The sequence below is a fragment of the Procambarus clarkii genome, chromosome 40 (assembly GCF_040958095.1).
Source record: "Procambarus clarkii isolate CNS0578487 chromosome 40, FALCON_Pclarkii_2.0, whole genome shotgun sequence".
NCBI classification, from domain to species: Eukaryota; Metazoa; Arthropoda; class Malacostraca; order Decapoda; family Cambaridae; genus Procambarus; species Procambarus clarkii.
Window position 1 is genome coordinate 6,914,836 of NC_091189.1, and position 26,183 is coordinate 6,941,018.

Sequence of the window (26,183 nt, forward strand, 5' to 3'; positions counted from 1 at the left end):
TGTACACACACACACACACACACACACACACACACACACACACACACACACACACACACACACACACACACACACACACACAGTAGAACGAGGAGATATAATTGGAAACTGTACCCAAGATGAGTCACAGGGATGTCATAAAGAACTTTTCCAGAGTCGTATATAAATGGGACGGACTAGAAGAGAAACTTGTCGAAGCCAATTGTAGCTCAGTTTTAAATGTAAATATGATAAGATAAACGAGTGAAAAACAGTCATTGAACTAAGGATGGTTGAGCGTTGCTGAAGAGCAGATGCTAAACTCTGGAACTACAACTAGGTGAGTGTGTACACACACACACACACACACACACACACACACACACACACACACACACACACACACACACACACACACACACACCAAAGAGCTAGAGCTCAACCCCCGCAAGCACAATTAGGTAAGTACACACAACCGCTGCTGCACAGCCACATTAGGAGAAAAACAACAGTAAAGGAACAGGTAACGAAATTGAGAATAGGGGCAGACAGATCCACTACAAATGACAAGGAAGTGTGTGAGGAACTGAATAAGAAATTCCAGGAGGTCTTCACATTAGAGCAAGGAGAAATTCCAGAGATAAGAGAAGGAATAGTTAACCGGGACCCCCTAGAAGAGTTTGAGATTACCAGTGGGGAAGTAAGGAAACTGTTGCTAGATTTGGATTTGTCAAAGGCTATATGCCCAGATGGAATCTTCCCTTAGATACTGAAGGAAGGAGCAGAAGCACTGTGGCTGCCACTCTCCATGGTGTGTAACAAATCACTGGTAACAGGGCTACTGCCAAAAGTTTGGAAGACGGTTAATGTAGTCCCGATATACAAGAAGGGGGATAGACAGGAAGCACTGAACTACAGGCCAGTGTCCCTAACTTGCATACCATGCAAGCTGACGGAGAAGATTGTGCGAAAAAAGCTTGAGGAACATCTGGAGCGAAAGAACTTTATAACACAGCATCAACATGGGTTCAGGGATGGCAAGTCCTGCCTCACATGATTAATTAAATTCTACGACCAGGCAACAAAAATCAGGCAAGAAAGAGAGGGGTTGGGCAGACTGAATATTTTTGGATTACCAGAAAGCCTTTGACACAGTACCACACAAGAGACTAGCGAAAAAGCTGGACATGCTGGCAGGAGTGAAAGGGAAGGTACTCCATAGGGTAAGGGAGTACCTAAGCAACAGAAGACAAAGAGTCAGTGTGAGAGGTGAGGTCTCAGGTTCGCGAGACATCATCAGTGGAGTCCCGCAGGGTTCAGTCCTTGGACCGATACTGTTTCTGATATATGTGAATGATCTCCCAAAGAGTATAGAATCGTTCCTCTCATTGTTTGCTGATGATGCAAAAATTATGAGGAGGATTAAAACAGGGAAGATAGTAGGTAGCATACTCCAGGATACTCCATGCTGGAGTATGCTACTCCAGTATGGAGCATATCCCAAGCACAAGACGAAGCTGGAGATAGTTCAAAGACATGCCACTAGGTCCAGAACTCAGATGCATGAGTTACGAGAAAAGGCTGTGTGAATTGCACCTCACGTTGCTGGAAGACAGAAGACTTCGGGGAGTCATGATCACCACATTCAAAATTCTCAGTGGAATTGAAAAGTTAGAAAAAGATATATTATTTTGAACTGGTGGTACTCGCAGAAGAGGACAAAGGTGGAAACTGAGACGCGTACACAGGTACCTAGATAAGCCACAGAGACATTAGAAAGAACGTTTTCTGTGTCAAGAGTAGTTAATAAATTGAATGTGTTAGGAAGGGATGTGGTGGAGGCTGACTCCGTATACAGTTTCAAATGTAGATATGATAGAGCTCAATAAGCTCGGGAACCTGTATACCAGTAAACTGACAGTTGAGAGGCGGAACCAAAGAGCCTGAGCTCAACGTCCACAAGCACAGCTAGGTGAACACAACTAGGTGAGTACACATACACAAATGGCTGAAAAATGGCTGCTAGAGTTTAACCCAGCCAATTGCAAATTTATGAGAACTGGAATGGGAGTGCAAAGACCAGTACAGTAGTATAGGATGAAGGGAGAACAGAGTTTTCAATCAGAAAGGAAGAAAGACCTGCGAGTGTGTGATGTTAGACCAGAGTGGAATCCCCAACCAGGAAAAAACAACAAAAGTTAGTTAGCAACAAGAATGGCGCCTGGACTTAGTGGGCTGACCTACGAAGAAAGGCCGATGATGTTAAACCTCACTACGCTGGAAAGGTCAGAGGTGGCATGATCACAATTTACAAGCTTCTCAGAAGCACTAAAAGTGCTTCGGCATGAGCTGAGGCGGGGGCGAAAGTGCATGGGTAGAAAAAACTCCGGTAAGCCACAGGGATATGAGGAGGCACTTCATGGTAAGTGGTGAGAAAGTGAAATGAGCTAGTTAAGGAGGTCTATAAAGCTAACTTTATACATAGTCTCAAGAGTAGGTTCTAAACAGCAAAAGGGTCGTGACCGGCTGCTGAAAAGTGGGGCCCAGAAGCTGATGCTTTGTCGTGAAAACTATGTTATGTAAGTATTGTATATATACACACAAACTCTTAAGGCAAACCAGTATTAAAACTGTGTTAGATGGTGTGAATGCGAGGCCCAGTCCCTGGGAACGTTGCCTAAGCAGCTGAGCTCCTCACAAAGCAACTTGCATGTTTCAGCTCTCCCTTTTCTCTCCTTCACTTAACCCTGTGGCTGAGGGCGATGAGTCACAATAACGTGGCTGAAGTATGTTGACCAGACCACACACACTAGAAGGTGAAGGGACGACGACGTTTCGGTCCGTCCTGGACCATTCTCAAGTCGATCAATCGACTTGAGAAACGTCGTCGTCTCTTCACCTTCTAGTGTGTGATCTGGTCAACCCTGTGGCTCTCTGTACCCACACTCACTATTACCTCACGCAGGTGTACCCAGTTTGTGTATATTACTGTCAACCTACGTGAACAGTTCTCTGTTATATACCAACTAGCGATCACATGATAAAACAAAATTAGTAAAGTACATACATAGGAATATTCTGAAATATAGTTACAAAAATTGCCCGTTTTTTTAAACAAAATATTAATAAATAGAAACCCTGTTGCATAAATTTTATTTACATGGCGTCTTGAACTGAAGAGTTAGACAACGTTCTATATTTGATGTGAAACTAAATTATATTTTTGAAGGAGCAACTGCGAACGTTACATCGAATATCAGGATAACGTAAATAAATAATTGGAAGTATATGATAAATATGACGATATAGTCGGCATATCGTTACAAAAATATAGCAACTTCAAAATCAAATCAAACCAATAATAATAATAATAATGATAATAATAGTCTTGGCTAGGATTCTTCAGGCCAAGACTATGGCCTGGAGAATCTGGCCATTTCTGGGTGTCCACTTAAGAGGCCTGTACATCTTACCTCAATCATAACGACCTAGTTTGCATTTATTAAACAGTTTAAGGGATTCGAAGCTCTATGAGGTTGAATATAATAATAACAACCTTGAGTCGAGAACGAGCTCACAGTGTTTCGAAGCAATTATAACTGTTTAATAAATATAACGTCCCCAAGCTCGCAGAAATTTCATAAGAAGCACACAGGCTGCTCGGTACCCTTCCTGGTGTACACACACACACACACACGCGCGCGCGCGCGCGCGCGCGTGTTATCTTGAATTGTCGGAAAGCCTTTGACACAGTACCGCATAAGAGGCTGGTACATAAGCTGGAGAGACAGGCAGGTGTAGCTGGAAAGGTGCTCCAGTGGAGTACCTAAGCAATAGGAAGCAGGGAGTTACGGTGAGGGGTGAGACCTCCGATTGGCGTGAAGTCACCAGTGGAGTCCCACAGGGCTCTGTACTCGGTCCTATCTTGTTTCTGATATATGTAAATGATCTCCTGGAGGGTATAGATTCATTTCTCTCAATGTTTGCGGACGATGCCAAAATTATGAGAAGGATTAAGACAGAAGAGGACTGTTTGAGGCTTCAAGAAGACCTAGACAAGCTGAAAGAATGGTCGAACAAATGGTTGTTAGAGTTTAACCCAACCAAATGTAATGTAATGGAGATAGGTGTAGGGAGCAGGAGGCCAGATACAAGGCATCATCTGGGAGAGAAATTTCTTCAGGAGCCAGAGTAAGAAAAAGACTTGGGGGTTGATATCACGCCAGACCTGTCTCCTGCAGCCCATATCAAGAGGATAACATCAGCGGCATATGCCAGGCTGGCCAACATACGAACGGCATTCAGAAACTTGTGTAAAGAATCATTCAGAACTTTGTATACCACATATGTCAGGCCAATCCTGAGTATGCAGCCCCAGCATGGAGTCCACATCTAGTCAAGGATAAGACTAAACTGGAAAAGGTTCAAAGGTTTGCCACCAGACTAGTACCCGAGCTGAGAGGTATGAGCTACGAGGTGAGACTACGGGAATTAAACCTCACTTCGCTGGAAGACAGAAGAGTTAGGGGGGGACATGATCACCACATTCAAGATTCTGAAGGGAATTGAGAGGGTAGATAAAGACAGGCTATTTAACACAAGGGGCACACGCACAAGGGGATACAGGTGGAAACTGAGTGCCCAAATGAGCCACAGAGATATTAGAAAGAACTTTTTTAGTGTCAGAGTGGTTGACAAATGGAATGCATTAGGAAGTGATGTGGTGGAGGCTGACTCCATACACAGTTTCAAGTGTAGATATGATAGAGCCCAATAGGCTCAGGAATCTGTACACCTGTTGATTGACGGTTAAGAGGCGGGACCAAAGAGCCAGAGCTCAACCCCCGCAAACACAACTAGGTGAGTACACACACACACACACACATATATATATATATATATATATATATATATATATATATATATATATATATATATATATATATATATATATATATATATATATATATATATATATATATATATATATTTGACGGCCGTGATGGTCAAGCGGATTAAGGCGCCCTGTAGTTACCAGTTGCGTTGCATCTGGGAGTATGGGTTCGAGTCACTTCTGGGGTGTGAGTTTTCATTCGCATATAGTCCTGGGGACCATTCAGGCTTGTTCGCATATATATATATATATATATATATATATATATATATATATATATATATATATATATATATATATTAGTATATTTTGGTAGCAGTCTTTCCTGTAGACATATATTATTAAATATGATTTAACGATGCATAAGCAACAGGGCTCCATTAAGGAACATATAATCTCTTCCCACAACCAAACCATCGCCAGAGAAATCCTAGTAAACAACACAGAAATCATCGATAGATACAGCGATAGCAGGCGGCTTGACGTTTGCGAGGCACTACACATCAAGAAGTCAACACCAGCAATCAACAGCCAATTATTGCACAACTATATTCTACCCACCTCAAGACTCCGCTCCAATATAGAAGCATCAAGAAATATGGACCAATAGGCTTTCTACAAACACTTCTATTCAATACCCATTGTTTGTGTTCTGTCTTGTGTTGATACTTTTAATACCCTATTAATATCCCCTCTTGTTCTGTCTTGTGTTAATGCCACATCACCCCTCCCACCTCACTCAAATGTAGATATAAAATCGGAGATACGTAAGTTCTAATCAGTTGTGTATTTGTGAACTAAAGTCTTTGAAAATGTAATAAGTTTTACGAAACGCGCCCGTGTCGCGTCAGACTAGAAATAAAAATGAATTTTGGAGAATTGATTTTTGATTTACCTCCAACAGTGAAGCGTAATGTACGAAAGATTGAGAAAATTCGTGTTAGAATTATTAATCTTACTTTTTCGGTCATATTTAATAATATATATATATATATATATATTTTATTAAATATGACCGAAAAAGTAAGATTAATAATTCTAACACGAATTTTCTCAATCTTTCGTACATTATGCTTCACTGTTGGAGGTAAATCAAAAATCACTTCTCCAAAATTCATTTTTATTTCTAGTCTGACGCGACACGGGCGCGTTTCGTAAAACTTATTACATTTTCAAAGACTTCACAAATACACAACTGATTAGAACTTGCATTTCCCTGATTTTATATCTACATTTGAGTGAGGTGGGAAGGGTGATGTGGCATTACATTTGAGTGAGGTGGGAAGGATGATGTGGCATTAGAGGATATTAATAGGGTATTAAAAGTATCAACACAAGACAGAACACGAAACAATGGATATTGAATAGAAGTGTTTGTAGAAAGCCTATTGGTCCATATTTCTTGATGCTTCTATATTGGAGCGGAGTCTTGAGGTGGGTAGAATATAGTTGTGCAATAATTGGCTGTTGATTGCTGGTGTTGACTTCTTGATGTGTAGTGCCTCGCAAACGTCAAGCCGCCTGCTATCGCTATAGAGCGATAGCAGGTGGCTTGACGTTTGCGAGGCACTACACATCAAGAAGTCAACACCAGCAATCAACAGCCAATTATTGCACAATATCCATTGTTTCGTGTTCTGTCTTGTGTTGATACTTTTAATACCCTATTAATATCCTCTAATGCCACATCATCCTTCCCACCTCACTCAAATGTAATGCCACATCACCCTTCCCACCTCACTCAAATGTAGATATAAAATCAGGGAAATGCAAGTTCTAATCAGTTGTGTATTTGTGAAGTCTTTGAAAATGTAATAAGTTTTACGAAACGCGCCCGTGTCGCGTCAGACTAGAAATAAAAATGAATTTTGGAGAAGTGATTTTTGATTTACCTCCAACAGTGAAGCATAATGTACGAAAGATTGAGAAAATTCGTGTTAGAATTATTAATCTTACTTTTTCGGTCATATTTAATAAAATATGTCTACAGGAAAGACTGCTACCAAAATATACTAATATATATATATATATATATATATATATATATATATATATATATATATATATATATATATATATATATATATATATATATATATATATGTCGTACCTAGTAGCCAGAACGCACTTCTCAGCCTACTATTCAAGGCCCGATTTACCTAATAAGCCAAGTTTTCCTGAATTAATATATTTTCTCTAATTTTTTTCTTATGAAATGATAAAGCTACCCATTTCATTATGTATGAGGTCAATTTTTTTTTATTGGAGTTAAAATTAACGTAGATATATGACCGAACCTAACCAACCCTACCTAACCTAACCTAACCTATCTTTAAAGGTTAGGTTAGGTTAGGTAGCCGAAAAAGTTAGGTTAGGTTAGGTTAGGTAGGTTAGGTAGTCGAAAAACAATTATTTCAAGAAAACTTGGCTTATTAGGCAAATCGGGCCTTGCATAGTAAGCTGACAAGTGCGTTCTGGCTACTAGGTACGACATATATATATATATATATATATATATATATATATATATATATATATATATATATATATATATATATATATATATGCAACAATGATCACAAAAACACTGATCCAAGTATGCAGAATAACCACATGTGAAAAATAGAGAATGCTTAACGCGTTTTCGGCTAATTCGCCTTCATTAGAGCAAAGTAGAATGAAGATCATTCTAATGATGAAGATCATTCTAATGAAGAATGATATATATATATATATATATATATATATATATATATATATATATATATATATATATATATATATATTTTGTAAGCCCATCACTTCAAGCTTAAGGACACCTATGATTCCTAAATGAATATTGTCATCTCTGGAACGACAAAATGGTATGAATGAACCATATTAGATAGGTACCAGCGGTACAAAATGGACCAGAGATGGTTGTTGGTGTACATATTACTTCACCAGAAATTGACCTCATTTAACATCACTCTTCAATTACCAACGGGTTCGGTAATTCACACATGCCTGCAGTATATGACATGCAAGCCATTTATAATGCCACCAGAAATACACGTACCATTGACACGCTCCTCCAAGACAGTGAATGGCCACAGTGTCACGAAGGTGTCAGGAAGGTGTTGCGTGTCAATCGTCCAGTGACTTAACCTCAGAGTATAATACCCAAGGAAGGAAACGTAAGCCTTCGTAACCTGTCATTCACATGGGTATTATTACATGTCTTGGGTGTTACAGGGCGCTGCGTTACGACAGCAGCTGCGTCAGTGAGTCTGCGTCACGTCTTCGGCCTTACGACAACGTGTCATTGTGTAAGACATGTGTAAGGGTGTAGACGTCAGGAGGTAAACACCCAAGAGGATCATGTCATACACATGTTCGTCCCTCCTCATCTCTCTACATCATATTGCCAAATCTTAAGACTTACTCCTTTGTTTCTTCATATTGTCCCCTTGTTGCAATAGCTTCGAGTAATACAATGCTGTTACAGTATGTGTTGACCGGGCGGTGCGTTCATGTGTTGTGTAAGGAGTTAGTGACACATGGAGACTAGTCCCAGGGGGGCTTCCCCCTTGTTCCCCCCCTCCCCCTGGGACTGGGCCGGACCCCCCCTCCCCTGGGACTGAGCGGGACCCACCATGTACCGCCCTCACACTCTACAGGCATCACTTTTCTTTACTCTGGCATAATGACAAATATTCCCATGCTTAAATGTCTGCTATTATGCACTGATTCTTTGATAAGCATATCTTGAGGTCAAGTTTTATATTACTGTATGCGGGGTTATTACAAATTTTACGATATCCTATATGCGCTACTAAACTATTGACACGAACGTACATGCCCACAGACGAACGTGCATGCTCACAGATCTAGGAAAGAAAGAATGATCTAGGAGTTAATATCACGCCAAACCTGTCTCCTGAAGCCCACATCAAAAGAATAATATCAGCGGCCTATGCGAGGCTGGCTAACATCAGAACTGCTTTCAGAAACCTGTGTAAGGAATCCTTCAGAACCTTGTATACCACATATGTAAGACCAATCCTGGAGTATGCGGCCCCAGCATGGAGCCCGTATCTAATCAAGCACAAGACCAAGCTGGAAAAAGTTCAGAGGAATGCCACTAGGCTAGTCCCAGAACTAAGAGGCATGAGTTATGAGGACAGACTACGGGAACTACACCTCACGTCGCTTGGAAGACAGATTAGGGAGACATGATCACCACATACAAAATTCTCAGGGAAATTGACATGGTGGACAAGGATGGATTATTTAATACGGGTGGCACACGCACAAGGGGGATATAGGTGGAAGCTGAGTACCCAAATGAGCCACAGAGACATTAGAAAGAACGTTTTCAGTGTCAGAGTAGTTAATAAATGGAATGCACTAGGAAGTGATGTGATGGAGGCTGACTCGATACACAGTTTCAATTGTGTAATGTCAGTTTCAAATGACTAGTAGGCTCAGGAATCTGTACATCAGTTTATTGACTGTTGAGAGGCGGAATCAAAGAGCCAAAACTCAACCCCCGCAACCACAACTAGGTGAGTACAGACGAACGTGCATGCTCACAAGGAATAAGGAAAAAAGAAAACCCACCGATTAATAATAGTAAACAAATGACCTACACGAGCATCGACTCTGTACCAGAGATGTACGGAGACCATTACGAAACTGTGTATGTAACATAACACCACACCCCTAGACTGGGCACAATCGCACTCTCGCACCTCCACAATCCTTCATAATTTATTACCAAAAAATATAAATATATTTGTCGAATACCTTATTTACTTGAATTATGAATATAAATATAAACCCGAAAGAACTATAAATTCTCTCAGATTTTGAAAGAAATTACTAGTCAGAAAAAAACAAAAGAAACCCACAGGTCTTAAGGTCCTCAGGGACCGAGGTGTGCCCTATTTATCAGAGTAAACACTGAGAGTTTACGTTAGTCCTGGAATCTGTTCAAGAATAAAGAATACTTTCTTGTTGATCAAGAAAGTTGGCTATTCAACCGAGAATACTTGGTTGGTTGGTCTTTCTATTGTGGTCGATCGGCCTTAATGACAAAATATACCTAATTCAGAGTTCCACTTACCCGAAACCTGTCAAGAGGTGAGAAGGCAAGCCGGTAGACGAAGAAGGTGATGACAGCCAGAGTGAGGTAAGTGAAGAGCGTCCAAGGAAAGCCGTGGCTGAGGCTTCCCTCAAGCAGGTTGCCGGCCTGCTTCCAGTAGTCCTCCAGCCGGGGACCCGCCACCAGTGACGACACGGACGCCAGCACCGTCGTGTTGGTCTCCAAGCTGTAGCTGGAGACCCACGACAATACCGTCTCTACTATCATGGTCCTTCTGAAATGTCAACACGCAATAAACTTGTAAGCGGGTTAACTTGGAGTTAAGAATTAAACAGGATGCTGTTGTAAGCAAGCTGACCTGGAGTTAAAAGTACAATATTAATTCTTGAGAGTTAAATATGGAAACTGCTGTAGCCAATTCAATACGATGTTTTGGTAAATGTTTGACTCGGCGAAAACACGATCTCTTTAATCTGGACCCCCGTTAACTCGAACCTTTGGGTAATCCAGCCAAAATCGAGTCCTTGTTTTAATCTGCCAAACACGGACAGAAATCCGGGTTACTGGGAGTTTGAGCGGGTTATCAATGCCCTCGGGAGACCAATGCTCACCAGAGAGCCTAGGACGCTCCCAGCCGGTCACCCATTATTACAACCCATTCTCCATAAGTGATGGTATTATAGTAACGGCGATACATTTGTTGTCTTCGCCGAGTGGCCTCTCGCAGTTTTCTTTCCTTTTCTTTATTTTGGTCTAAGAAAAGCTACCTTCCTATTTTTTAACTTTTCCCAATTTATACTATTTCTTATTCTTCTTCTTCTTCCTTCCCTTAGTTCTAACCTTTCCTTCATCTCTACCCGATTCTCTTAATTCTTACAATTTTCGCTTATTCTTACCTTTCCCCTATTCTTACCATTTTCTCTTATTCTTACCTTTTTCCCCTATTCTTATCTTTTTCTCTTATTCTTACCTTTTTCTCTTATTCTTTTCTCTTATTTAGAACATTCTAAAACTTCATCATCGATCAAACAGACCAACTCCAACAGGGTAAGGTGAAATTTCGGCCGTCCTCCCCTATCCATGCATAACGTGAGTAGAAATACAAATCATATTGGTTGTTGTACCAAAAATTGCGAAAATTTTATTTTTTGGAGTTTCCCAGTACAAATTCGGATATTCCGGATGTCCATCTAATTCGAAGAAGGGTGGGCCCCATATGATCCGGATTAACAAGAGTATACAGTCTGTCTATAATAATGATTTATTTGTTTAGTTCCACTTTATGGTTTGGGTTCCTATAATAGGGACAGGAAGCGTGTTAGTCTTGTCGAGTTATTCCCTAAGCCAACTTCTGACCTCACCCGGGATGCAACCCACAACAGTTCCCTTACTCCTGGGTATGTATTTACTTCTTGATGAACAAAGGTCTCAGTTGAAATGAAAAGTGCTCAACCTTCTCTGCCCCGCTTGGGGATCGAGCCAGTGATCCTTGGCCGTGAACCGAGAATGTAGACTACTGTGCTACAGGACCAATAGTTTACATTATCTTTACAATTAATTGATATTATCATAGAGCTGAGTTATTGTAAATCTCCGGCTTTATACGATACGTTATCAGAAAACTCGGCTAACATAAAGCTTCATTATGTTATCATCATAAAAGTGTTGTAATATCAGCATTCATCGCTTGTTCCAATTGAATGAATTATATCGAAGATCGTAGTGTCTATATATATATATATTCACAACGTAAGCTAAAGTTGGTAAACTATGTGTTCGCGCATGACTAAGAATACTTACAAACCCATCGGAGGAGCAGAGTAAAATCAGTTAAATCGTCATTGGCTGTGTTAATTTTATGTATAACTCAAGTCCGCCATTGGCACGCCGACTAAGCTCAGGACAAGATACTAAAAATATCTCGATTACTCTAACCACAGGAAAATATATTGGGCAATGATGGACCAACATTGAGAGGATGATAAGTAGATAATAAAGTTATTGAATAAGTGTTTTTTTGAGATTACACATTATGCAGCCAAGAAGAGAACGGGAAGAGGAGGAGCTGGCAACACTGGGCCTTGGCTTAACGCAGAACAAGACGGCCGTTGTGAAGGAAGATTACGCGGAGCCATTGAACATCAGTGATCGTTACGTTATGGTGTTTCCTTAAAGAATCGCACTAAAGGAGGAAAACAGGTCGAGTGTAGAAATATGTAACCCATAAATGTACAGGCACCATGGGGGAAAAGTCATCTCTCGCAGGAAAGAAGTCGACGAAAAATCCCTTTTAACCCAGAGTTCAATAGACAGGCAAAGGAGAACAAAAAAAAGTGGAAAAAGTTCAGGAAGCAGAGCACAGAGGCCAAAAGGAAGTTACTAAGAACAGAGTGGCATGGGTACACCAGACAAGATAAAACAGTATGAATACGATGCAGCAGGAAAAATGAAACAAAGTTTAAACTGATTCAGAGTCTGATACGCAGGAAAGCAATAATACAGAAACATATTAAATTAAGAAGTAATGGAAATGTGGCAGGGCAAGATCAAGACGTGGTAATGGCTACCAAAGTTGACTTCATGGGCGCCGAGGATTAAGTTTTATAACACTACGCTGGAGCCTGCGGGTCGCCCGAATACCTGGACAGTGGCAAATGTTGCACCGATATTCAAGAAACGGAATAGACAAGGCACCCTAAACTACTGAACAGTTTTTCAAAAATTGATTCAAAGTGCCGAGTAAAATATTAAGAGAAAGAATATTGACTCATTTCGAGAAAACAAACTGTAATGGGAAGTCAACGTGGCTTTAGAGAGCGAAAGTAGTTTGACAAGTTGTGATAGCGTTGTGTGTCAGAGTCACTAAGATAAGAAAAGAGAGAACAGACTGGGAGAACTTAATTATCCACAATGATAAACAATACTGTAGAAGAACTTACACAAGCTATAAAAGTGGGTAGACCAAAGTGGTCTCTAGAGGTTAATGCCAGGAAGCATAATGATCATGGAGAGGAGGGGGGGGGGGGAAGGAGACTGAAACGAAACTATAACTTAAAAGAAGGACAGTGAAAGGACTCTGAAATATAGACTCAGACATAAATGAACTTCAGCATTAACACCGGAAGTATGATACTATCACCAGTGCATAAGAAAACACATAGTGACACCATGTAAACACTGAAACTGGGCTCATTTAATGCTGAATTCATAGCCTACGTAAGACCAGTTCAAAAATCTGCAGCACTTGCATGGATTTTTCATCTTATGAAGTACAAGAAGGCTGAGAAATTATAAAGGTTTGCAACAAGACTGGTCCATGAGGTAAGACAACAAACAATGAAGACAGGTTACGAGAGCTCACTGCACCTCAGAGAAAATCTAAAGAGACATGATAACAACATACAAATACTGCGGGGAATAAACAAGGTGGACGATTACAACCTTTTTCAAATGAGTGGTAAGACACAACCCTTCCTCCTTCAGTGATAGTACTTATAGTAACTATTTGGTCGAAGGAACGAATATAACACGAGAGACCAGCAGACAGTAACGTTTTGTACTATTAATTTGATAGAGTCCGGAAGACATAAAGCTAAAAAACAATCCTAAATATTCTTAGGTCTAGTATGGTACATATATGTAGTATGTTAGGCCTAGGATAGCGTGTATTAGGCCTATGATTACTAAGAGAGGTTAGGCTGGCTCTTATATTTTTGTTGCAGATAAAAAAAAGTTTACTGTTTGTCCAAATTCAATAATACAAAATTCTACTATCTGGTGGTCCATCACGTCATACTGGTACTTTCCACCAAATAGTTAATAAAAGTATTTTCATTTTAGGAGAATGGACTGTATATAATATTAGGACACAAGCATGGGTGGAGGATAGAAAGTGGGATGGACATAAGGAAGCCGAGGATGTCACTTCCAGCCATAATTTCACGAGCAAGCACTATAGTTAACTAGAACGTTTACCTATGCTAAAGAGAGCGGGCCGAGCCCCAGATTTTGCTTCTCGTAGGAACTTCAGAGGTAAGCACTATTAGGAAAGTGCACGTACACATAGCATATATAAACAGAACACACACACACACACACACACACACACACACACACACACACACACACACACACACACACACACACACACACACACACACACACACACATATAAATACGGAAGAACCCTATCACAATGTTATATGTTTGGTTCACAAAGCGATAAAATAAGAGTTGTTGCATCAAACTGCTTATATATACTTCAAAAGGTAATGCTTAAAAGTTGAGGCTCGACCCTGCCAGCTCGTGTAGGCAATATTTACAAACCAAACATTGTGGCAGGAATGTCGCCAGGTTGCGGCAAAATTAGTCAGGTGATAACATTTATTGGTCAAGGTAATCAAACATGCCCAACGATCATACCAATAAGTATTGGTATGATAAAACAATATTAAATATTGTTTTATGAACAAAATGTGTAAGAAATGAAAACACATTGTTTCATACACTGTTACACACCGCAAATAATAAATGACGTGAAAATCGATAGTGTTAAGCCAAACATAGCGTAATATATAGGAACAATAAGATAATAATAATAATACTAATTCACTGGCCCTAAAATGTACTGCGAGCAAAATAATGTCGAGAGCAGGAAATGGCGAGTTTGTGACTGTGTTTATTGCCTCAGAGGAGTGGGAAAGGTGTATTGGTAATGGTGATGTGGGTGGTGGCGGTGGTGATGGGTGTTAGTGGTGAAGGATGGTGGTGGTGGTAGTAGTGATGTGGCTGTTGGTGATGGTGGTGATGGTGATGAGGACATGGGTGTTGATGATGGGCATGGAGGTGTGGATGTTGATGTCTGTGGTGGTGAAAGGTAAGGAGGTGATGACTGCCGTGATAGTGTTGGTGGTGAAGGGTGTGGAGGTGGTAGGATTGTGGTGGCGGCGACTAGTGTAGTAGTAGTAGTAGTAGTAGTAGTAGTAGTAGTAGTAGTAGTAGTAGTAGTAGTAGTAGTAGTGATGGTGCTCACCTGGCCACGAGAGGGGAAGACAGAGAGAGAGAGACAGGAACCTTGCAGGTTGACACCCAGAGAGCGAGTGGTTGCGCGGAGCAGTAGTAGTACATACTCCAGGTTTATCTCTGGTGGTGTCAGGGACACCTTATTCATCAGCACGAGTGTATTGGCTATGGCTTACCACAATTCACAATACTTGCCTATTGTGTACGTGCCTGGTCTCAGCTATGTATACCAAATCATCGCCACATTACCTGGCCATAATGTACTTGTTAGCCACCACCTTTACAAAGACGTAATGCACAGATAACACATTAGCATAAAATTAATATATATATATATATATATATATATATATATATATATATATATATATATATATATATATATATATATATATATTTTTTTTTTTTTTTACGAAATATATGGAAGGGAGTACCACCTCTAGCTGGAAGAAGGGGGACCCATAGCCTCGGAGGAAACCGAGGCTATATATATATATATATATATATATATATATATATATATATATATATATATATATATATATATATATTAATTTTATGCTAATGTGTTATCTGTGCATTACGTCTTTGTAAAGGTCTCTGCCTTAAGCAGAGACACTGTGTCTTCCCATATTAACAGGGACTTGATGAAATTAACGTATAAATGACCCCTCACTTGCTCTGGTGCTCTTGGGAGGTGGTGATCTTTGTGGTATTTAAATACTCCGAAATTACCATCTCTTTTAAGGGTCTGAGCGGGTGGTGGAGCGGGTTAAGGCGTACCTGTTATGCCAGTTGCTGGAAGGCTTCTGTGCTGGCTAGGGTTCGAGTCTCCTGGTGGGAAAGTGTTCTAAAGTTGTATATATATATATATATATATATATATATATATATATATATATATATATATATATATATATATATAGTATAGGCCGAGAGATTTTCTTTATTTTCCAAGAATTGTTTCCAATTGGTTGATTTGAATTATTAATATTATATTATATTAAGAGCATAAATGATTGACTTAGTTATGTTAGTTTAGGTTAGGTTAAGATAGGTTAGGTTAAGATAGGTTAGGTTAAGATAGGTTAGGTTAGGTTAGGTTAGGTAGGGTAGGTTAGGTTCAGTCATATATTTACGTTAGTTCTAACTCAAATTAAGAAAAATGAACTCAAACAAAATGAAATGAATAGTTTTATCATTTCATAAGAACAAAATAAAAAAATATATAAATTCATGAAAACTTGGCTTATTAGGCAAATCGGGCCTTGCATAGTAGGTCGAGTACTGCGTTCTGAATGAGAATGTCTGCTTGTCTGTCCAAAGTTGGAGGCCAGACTCACCCAAATTTGCAGGGGGAATGATCTGCGGTTCGGGACGGACACAGGCTGGTCGGGGTAGGCCTACGTTTAAGAAATATTACCAATTATAAACACCCACAGACGATTTTCATGAAATCAAAGGTGAAATATGTAATGTGATTACCGTAGAGTTTAAGTAATCGTAATATCTTTTTTTTTTTTTCCTTGAGATAAGTCGTTTCAGTACCAACAGTAGGAAGTAACACAATCGACAGTAACAGCAAGAGGAAGTAACAGTACCAGCAGGAGGAAGTAACAGTACCAGCAGGAGGAAGTAACAGTACCAGCAGGAGGAAGTAACAGTACCTGCAGGAGGAAGTAACAATACCAGCAGGAGGAAGTAACAGTACCAGCAGGAGGAAGTAACAGTACCAGCAGGAGGAAGTAACAATACCAGCAGGAGGAAGTAACAGTACCAGCAGGAGGAAGTAACAGTACCAGCAGGAGGAAGTAACAATACCAGCAGGAGGAAGTAACAGTACCAGCAGGAGGAAGTAACAATACCAGCAGGAGGAAGTAACAGTACCAGCAGGAGGAAGTAACAATACCAGCAGGAGGAAGTAACAGTACCAGCAGGAGGAAGTAACAGTACCAGCAGGAGGAAGTAACAGTACCAGCAGGAGGAAGTAACAGTACCAGCAGGAGGAAGTAACAATACCAGCAGGAGGAAGTAACAGTACCAGCAGGAGGAAGTAACAGTACCAGCAGGAGGAAGTAACAGTACCAGCAGGAGGAAGTAACAGTACCAGCAGGAGGAAGTAACAGTACCAGCAGGAGGAAGTAACAGTACCAGCAGGAGGGAGTAACAATACCAGCAGGAGGAAGTAACAATACCAGCAGGAGGGAGTAACAATACCAGCAGGAGGGAGTAACAATACCAGCAGGAGGGAGTAACAATACCAGCAGGAGGGAGTAACAATACCAGCAGGAGGGAGTAACAATACCAGCAGGAGGGAGTAACAATACCAGCAGGAGGGAGTAACAATACCAGCAGGAGGGAGTAACAGTACCAGCAGGAGGGAGTAACAATACCAGCAGGAGGGAGTAACAATACCAGCAGGAGGGAGTAACAATACCAGCAGGAGGGAGTAACAGTACCAGCAGGAGGGAGTAACAATACCAGCAGGAGGGAGTAACAATACCAGCAGGAGGGAGTAACAATACCAGCAGGAGGAAGTAACAATACCAGCAGGAGGGAGTAACAATACCAGCAGGAGGGAGTAACAATACCAGCAGGAGGGAGTAACAATACCAGCAGGAGGGAGTAACAATACCAGCAGGAGGGAGTAACAGTACCAGCAGGAGGGAGTAACAATACCAGCAGGAGGGAGTAACAATACCAGCAGGAGGGAGTAACAATACCAGCAGGAGGGAGTAACAGTACCAGCAGGAGGGAGTAACAATACCAGCAGGAGGGAGTAACAGTACCAGCAGGAGGGAGTAACAGTACCAGCAGGAGGAAGTAACAATACCAGCAGGAGGGAGTAACAATACCAGCAGGAGGGAGTAACAGTACCAGCAGGAGGGAGTAACAATACCAGCAGGAGGGAGTAACAATACCAGCAGGAGGGAGTAACAATACCAGCAGGAGGAAGTAACAATACCAGCAGGAGGAAGTAACAATACCAGCAGGAGGGAGTAACAGTACCTGCAGGAGGAAGTAACAATACCTGCAGGAGGAAGTAACAATACCAGCAGGAGGGAGTAACAATACCAGCAGGAGGAAGTAACAGTACCTGCAGGAGGAAGTAACAATACCAGCAGGAGGGAGTAACAATACCAGCAGGAGGGAGTAACAGTACCTGCAGGAGGAAGTAACAATACCAGCAGGAGGGAGTAACAATACCAGCAAGGAGGGAGTCAATAACATTACTACTGTACGTAGGCTAAAATTATAATGCGAGAGCAAGAGCAGGATACGCGTGTATATACGCTAACAGAGTCAGTCAGACAAGCCATCACCCATGCTCTCAGTCTTTACTTATCAAGCTACCCTTCACAAATCTTATCTTATCTAAAACGGAAATGCTGTCAGTTCTGTCATTCTCTTCAAAAAAAAAAAAACCTCACGTTTGCTTTTATTATTGTTTTTTATCCATAACAAAACAACTCAAGTGTTTGTCTGTGTTTTCCTAGCACACACTCACAGCTATTGTTCTTGGAAAATATATTGCTCCCGACATTCCAGTACTCTGTGCTATTTGTTCTTCAGGCGAGAGAAGTGAAGCTATAAATGACTGTGGGTTCCACGACTCCTGCTCCAAACATATTCCATTTGTTGGCTTTTATGGATCTTGTAGCACAGTAGTCTACGTCCCCGGCTCACAACTGAGTAACCCAGCAGTAAAATAGGTACCCGGAAATTAGGTAGCTGTTGTCGTTTAAATCCTGGAGGCCAGTAGCTGGCCGAAGGGGAGACCTCAATAAGCCCTAGTACAGGCTTCCTGTCCCCGACAATGGGAATTATATAAAACAGTATAAATATAAAACATAATAAATATAAAACATAAATGTCGCATGTGAAAAATGTTTGCCAATGCGAGGGTGAAGGAGCTGAAATAAGAGAAAACAACGGAATACACGAGGCTGGAGACTTTACCAGCGGCTTTAACTTGGCGCGACAACGGTCCTCGAAGCTGCCCCCCGGCGCCAGACGCCTTCCTCACACTCTCTCGGGAAACGGTGGAGACCGAATGGCCGCAAGAGTACCGCGTCTGCCCCTTTATCTCCGCTGATTTTTTTTGTTTGCAGGGATATACCTGCACGGGCCCCTAAGCCCCCGGCTGTCCCACTAAATCTCCACTGATGATTGTCCATCTTGGACTGGTCGGTACAGATTGCAGGTCAGCGTTCGAGCCTTCGGTGGTACCAAGTGCCTGAGCACGTTCCTTCACTCCGTTATTTTATCCCAGTTACTATCCGATCATCAAATACCTTCCATGTGTAATAGTCATATTGGCTTAGCGCTTTCGCCTTACCTTCCACTCAAGTTTCCATACAAATATATTATCGTCAAAATAAACGAAGAGGATGCTGTGACGTGGACCATCTTCTGGAAGGGGTTACGATGCCCGCTTTATGTTCATCATGATCAATATAAATGTTTGATTACTTGAAAAATAGTGAAATTAGATTTCAGTTTTGGTTGAATGAGAGGAAAAAGAAGCTAAAGAAGAGTGGGGCGAAAGAGTTTAATGACACAGCAAGGTGAAAGTAACAAAGAAGTGAACAAACGGCGAGAGAACAGTTGAAAAGCGAAGAGAGTAGGGGGAGGGGGAGGATAGGGAAAGAGGAACAGAGGCAGCAGCGGGGGGGAAAGGGGTGGGTGGGGGAGTATATGAGGGGTGGAGGTGAGAGGAAGAGGGGTGGAGGTGAGAGGAAGAGGCGAAGGTAACGGGGTAAACAGTGGGTGTCATCCTTCTCGACTCTTCTCGCGCCTCTGCCTTCTGTAATGCAAAATGCGTAGGCGTGAAAGGCAACTCTAGACGTTGCAAGAAAATCTGAGAAGACTACGGTAAAGCACATGGAGTATTTAGACAACTGTCGGGCCATTTAGGAAAGAATGTACGTACGAATTTTGAGGGACAATAAATATTCACAAAAAATAATAGTTACATTACGTCAAAATTGTAGGCATTAAAGTATTAGAATACTGCAAGATAAAATTAAAGAATATTGATGAATATTTTAAAGATAATATATACTGCTTAATAAAGTAAAACAATATATCAACATTACAAAAAAAAAAGCAAGAAATATTACGCAAAAAAAGAGGTAAAGGAAAATATTAAGACTTTTTTTTTACCGTATAGTGGAGTGATATAGCGGTAAATCATAGGGGAAATTTAGTATATAAATTAAAGAAAATTAAGGTATAAACCTTAGGAAAGTGAGGAGGGAGGGAGGCAGAGGTTGCAACAGCGGCCGGGAAGACTCCTTCACCTTGGCAACGGCGAGGCCCACTGCCAGAGGTGGTCACTCTATGAAGGCAAGCTATCGTCACCATCACACAACGGTTAACAGTTTTTATCGCCTCTCTGCATACCCTCTCTCTTATCTATTTGACCTTACACTATTGCTCCGTTGACTGGCGGCGCACTAGTCCCGTATACACCGGTAACGCAATCTCTGTACGTGTTTATCTTCTGCTTGAATCCGTTCACGACTAACCGCAACGAAGCAATATTGTTCAGCTTCCCCTCTAATGTTCTCTTTCCCCTCTAAACAGACTTTAATCCCAAAATTAAGGATTACAGTAAACTCTTAGTATTTTGATACTGAGAAGAACATCTCACGGTGAATATAACACTGCTTTTCAACAGGGGGTTCCGTGATAACAATACAGCCAACACAAAAGTGTAAGTGTAAACCAGCTTACTCATAGGTACACCTTACTATCATCGAGATCAACGGAGCATTTACTGCCCCAGCTGACATCGACTGTGTCGGCTGATAAAATACCTGAACCTCAGTTCACCTCATCCTACATGGTGTATATAATACAACCACCGTTATTACGAGATTTACGGGCTCACCATAGCCCGTGCTACATGGACACTTCGTTCTGAGTTGCTAAATCTGAAACAACAACAAATATTACGAGATACACACAGCACCGCTCCTGTGCCAGGTAAGTCCACTACGGGCTCACCATACCCCGTGCTACTTGGAACTTTTTGTTCCCCAGTAGCTGAATCTTAAACAACAACAACAATATTACGAGACTCTCTTGGAATGTGAAGCAACCAACGACCTTAGAAGAGCTTTAAGAGTCCCTGAATCTTGCAGTAACCACCGTGAAACCATCAACACTGCCACTCTTCGTGCAAAAAAAAGTGTCCAGCAGCTGGACACCCTCATAAATACTGTCAAGCAGTATCCTCCCCCGCGATAGCAGCCTGACGATTAAATGCGACCTCAGCACACAGTATACATTTACAAACAAACAAAAATCTTCCACTTACGGACTATTCATGCCCGTGCTACCTCTTGGGTGGCTGAATCTCCATCAATCAATCATTACGAGATTTACGAGCTCACTATAGCCCGTGCTACATGGACTATTTCTTGCTGAGTAGCTAAATCTAAAACAACAACATATTACTGAGCCACTTTCCCTCTGCCTCCGAAGATTTCGAAGAGCGCTTTAACCGAATGCGTCCTTAGCGTCACGCGCCAGGCCCAATAAAATTGGGAAATGAACCTTATGAGAGTTAATTGTTTAACTTCCTTCCCAATGTAGAGAATATAATACAAAACTTGTCGCTCTTTGGTCTTTTGTAATGGTGATCAGTTTGTTACCCAGTTCCTTCAGGAACTTCAATGTACATTCCTCACGAACCGAGGGTCTACGACCCAATTGGAACAAAACTGAATGAATGTGCCATACCTCTGTATTTGACGGCTTTCTGCGTTTCCCTGAAAGCTAAACGTGTCCAGTTTGCTAACTCGGGACATTTAAATCATTAAATTAATAATACCTCAGGTATTATTACCAACAATTATATTATAGTTACGATTACTACCTAAACTCAGGTAGTAAATGAGTGATTGTAACCACTCCACCGCTGCCCACTGGATGGGGGTCCAGGATAAACACATCAATTATGACACTAGCTCTTCACATGTCAATTGTTTTATTTAGAAACTGGATTTGTGGTCGGTCACGAGCCCATTATTGATGTGACGATGTGCACTGAATTTTGTAACTAGCTCATCAAGACTGTAACTTGTTTAACTAAATGAATTGAAATTGAAATTGAAATTGAAATAAGTTTATTGAGGTAAAATACACACAAAGGGATACTAAATGAATTGTGGGGTTCAGTCCCTGAGCCCATTATGTGCCTCTGTAGCCCTTTCCACTAGCGCCCACAGGGTGGGTATGGGGTACATAATAAATGAACTAAGCCAAACTAACTCCCTGCAAGAAGCGGCGCCACCCCCTTCGTTTGCTGTGTTGGAAATAGGTACTGGCCAGTGTGGATGCGCATGTATAATCCCGCACCACTAGCTTCCTGTCTTTCCAAGGAAGCAAGGTGACCCCCGTCTGGAGGCTTCTGAGGTACGTTGGGTCTGAAAAGGTGTATCCAATGATTTACGACGTACCGGACCGTGTTAACCGTACTCGTCTGCCTTCGCTCTTTAGCAGATGTACCTGTTTTTAGTGAGGATGGGTACGGCAAGGGGAGAGCTACGTCAATACCAAGGGCGTCGTGATTAAAGCGAGTTCCCAGGGCTTCAGTAGGCACAGCAAATACAAAAAAATCCCTGGCATGGGGGTACTGTTACCGCTAGGAGGTGGGCTTTGTTCTCAGCAGATGTGTTTTCAAGCACTGTTGTGCCAGTTTTTTCTATTATGGGGCTATCCAAGTGGGCCTGTTTGTGGTCTTTTGGGGCTTGTGGTCGGGGTAAAGGGTGTGCAATGGTTTAACATTGACTGAAGTTCCTTCGATGAATATCGGATCGTGAGTTCCTTTCTAGTCTTTTATACGGTATGATAGAATCTTCCCTACTAGTTCGTTGGCAGTGGTGCATGAGGATAAGAATTCTGGGAGTACTACCTCAGTTGCCATGCCTATACAGCTTCACTGTTCAGGAACTAATACAGCTTCACGACTCAGCAACATAGCTTCATTTACCAGTAACTATTAATTCTGGATGGCGCCAAATCGTACACAGTCGTATTGCTTATAACTCATATTCTAATTTAACAAAAACACTATATATCGTTAGGGTAGACTGGAATTGCCCAAGTTAGGTTGGGTTACGTTAGGCTAAGTTAAGTAAATTTAAAAATCCGTTGATGGAGTTTCATGTAAAACGTGACCTGTCCCGCACCACGAATACAAACCCCACCGTACACAATCCTTTAAAAATCCTATAAAAGTCAAAGGATTTTAAAACCTACCTAATCTAAACCAATCTAAACTACCCATTACGAACCTAACACAGCCTAACCCAAGGTAACAATACATTTTATCCGAACGACACAGACGAATTTAACAATTAGAAAACGAGCTTCGTGGCGATTTTTTTTACCATACACCCCCCCCCTCCCTGTTTCACTGGGTACGATTTGACCATACACCCCCCCTCCCTGTTCCACTGGGTACGATTTGACCATACACCCCCCCCCTCCCTGTTCCATTTGGTAGGATTTTAACCTTACACCCCCCTCCCCGATCCATTGGGTACGATTTGACCATACACCCCCCTCCCCGTTCCATTGGGTACGATTTGACCATACACCCCGTTCCTGTTCCATTTGGTAGGATTTTGACCTTACACCCCCCCCTCCCCCTTCCATTGGGTACGATTTGACCTTACACCCCCCCTCCCCGTTCCATTGGGTACGATTTGACCATATACTTCCCTCTCCCCATTCCACTGGGTACAATTTGACCATACTTCCCCCCCCCCCCCCCTCCCCGTTCCACTGGGTGAGCTGCAGGTGACGGTCAAACGCCTGGTGGCTGGAAAACTGACCAAGCACGCTGCCTCTGAAGGCATAAAGGTTGACTCAGCCACGGGTCCATAGTGATTATTTAAGTCGAACTCACAAAGATTCTCAGAAATGAACGGTTTTCAAAAGTGAGTATCTTCACCTTTTTACCCAATAGGAAATTAGTGAACGTCTGAGTGACCACGTGGTTTATCCACAATAACTGCATCAGTATTGAAATAACCAGCTATATTCAACTGCAGGAATATTAAAATAATGCAAATTTTTGTGGCCCCCTAGTGTGTATATACATATCAAAACAGCGTGTTTTAATACACAGGTACATCATTACAACTTGCTGAACTCACGACTATTACAGATGGTTGGTGAAGCGTGTAGCGGCGGCGGCGTTGTCCTCTCCCACGTCCATGGTGGTCGAAGGACACCCCTTCCTCACACATCCCCCGCCAATAATGACGTTTTAACGCTATTGCTTCAAAGACAAGACGAGTGAGTCACGGCAAACATATATAATACAATCGACTTGAAAATGGTCCAGGGCGGACCGAAACGTCGTCGTCCCTTCACCTTCTAGTGTGTGGTCTGGTCAACAAATACAATACATACGAACGGAATACAAATGACCAACGTTCACGCGGAATACATAAACATATAAAACATTGAACACAGGTTAGGAATAAAAGTCATTCACAAAACGACTGCATAAAAGTAAACATGAATGCATAAGAGTAAACACATAAATAAAGGGCGCAGTAAATGTCCTGCGCAAATCGCGGTAGAAGAACCTGGAAGGTGAGTGAGAATATGCCAGTGTAACACTAGGAACAGGTTATGAATGAGAACACTACTGGGAACAGGTTCGTGGAGATACGCAGTGAGGTGAGGTTACACTGGAAGAACTTAGCTCAAGTTCAGGATAGGAAAGAACAGAGTGATGAGCCAGAGTGACCCGAGCTAAATACACTCCGATGACGCAAGAGTGATCCCGGCTAAATACACTCCGATGACGCAAGAGTGACCCCCAGCTAAGTACACTCCTGTGACGCAAGAGTTACCCCCAGCTAAGTACACTCCGGTGACGCAAGAGTGCCCCGTAACTAACTACACTCCGGTGACGCAAGAGACTCATCAAAGTTTGCATGATGACTGGAGGTGGGAACGTTGGGAAAATAAAATACTAAGAGGACTGAGAATGAACAAGAAATGTGCTCAAAGAGACTTGGGATTGAACTGGAAACGTCGTGAGATGATTACGAAAGCATAGTACTAAACAAGAACATCCTTGAAGGAAGGTGAACATCCTTGTAGGAAGCTGAAAGATAAAATTCACCATCCCATAGTAAATATTGGGGGAAGCCAGGGAAAGTATTAGGATCTCTAGGGGTAAACAATAAATTCTCAGAGAGGTCTTTGAGTGAAATCTGAAAATCCCCGAAGAAACCTGAAAAGGAACAAGAAATTTCAAGGCTTGGAATTTTAAAAAATAAGTAAATAAGGGAAATCTGAGTAAAACAAAAAAATCCCAAGGAAGATCAATAAAACCAGTCAAATTCCAAAGAGATTTGGGAATTAAACAAAAAATTTACCTACAAGGACTGAGGTTAAAATTAAGAAATCCCATTGGTGACATTGAATAAAAGTGGAAAAATCCCACAGAAAGCTTGATAATAAAAGAAAATCACTAAGACGCCTGGGAATAAAATAGAAAACGTAGAACGACTGTGAATGAAACAAACACAAAAAAACGAGGGATAATAAGAACACCTCGGGGGCCTGACGTTAAACAAGAAAAAGCCCTAGAATGTCAGGGAATAAAATCAGCGATCGACAAGATCAGCAGTAGCAGCAGGTGTAGCAGCAGCAGCAGTAGCAGTAGCAGCAGGTGTAACAGCAGTAGCAGTAGCAGCAGCAGGTGCAGCAGGAGCAGGGGTGGCGACGGAGCAAGGGGAGTAGAAAGCTGGGTCTAGAAGAGTCTATGTGACCCGTGCGTTGCACCATCCCCACAGCATGAAAGCAGGGCCCCCTTCACCCCAGGCCCTGCAATAACGGGTTAAGCAATCCCCCCCACTCTTGATTCTGCCAGATTTTACCTCTCCTCGACTTATATCCCAAAACTAACATTCCCTTATCCTTTATTTATCAATTTGTTTACACTCCTGTGGCTCATACAGTACGCAAGCGATACTGGGCAGAGGAAACTGTATTTTGGTAGGGTATAAGCGAAGCTGACGTCAATCTGGCAATATTCAGAAGCCTAAGACCTTCTAGCAATAACCTGTCGCTCTGAGTGGTGTAAAGAAATGTAAGTGATTGACTTTTTCCCCCCTTGTAATAAAGTTACTCTGACAACGTGTAGATATCGCACATGACGGTAGG

At 41.7% G+C, this 26,183-nt stretch overlaps 1 protein-coding gene across 5 annotated transcripts in view; it reads right to left on the reverse strand.

Annotated features, from left to right (window-relative positions):
• nvd (cholesterol 7-desaturase nvd) overlaps window positions 1-26,183 on the reverse strand; it is a 120,214-nt gene that overhangs the window by 28,977 nt on the left and 65,054 nt on the right. For 2 of the 5 annotated variants that reach the window (XR_011230994.1, XM_045741768.2), the window contains exons 1-2: window positions 14,992-15,133; window positions 9,981-10,233 (exon numbers count right to left, since the gene is read on the reverse strand). Coding sequence is in view for 4 of the 5 variants with exons in the window: in XM_045741768.2 (XP_045597724.1) it covers window positions 9,981-10,233; window positions 14,992-15,086 (348 nt within the window). In the remaining variant the exon portion in view is untranslated. Of the gene's footprint in view, window positions 1-9,980; window positions 10,234-14,991; window positions 15,134-18,941; window positions 19,040-26,183 lie in introns of those variants that run through there. The other 3 variants (XM_069338660.1, XM_069338659.1, XM_045741769.2) reach the window with 2 other exon arrangements.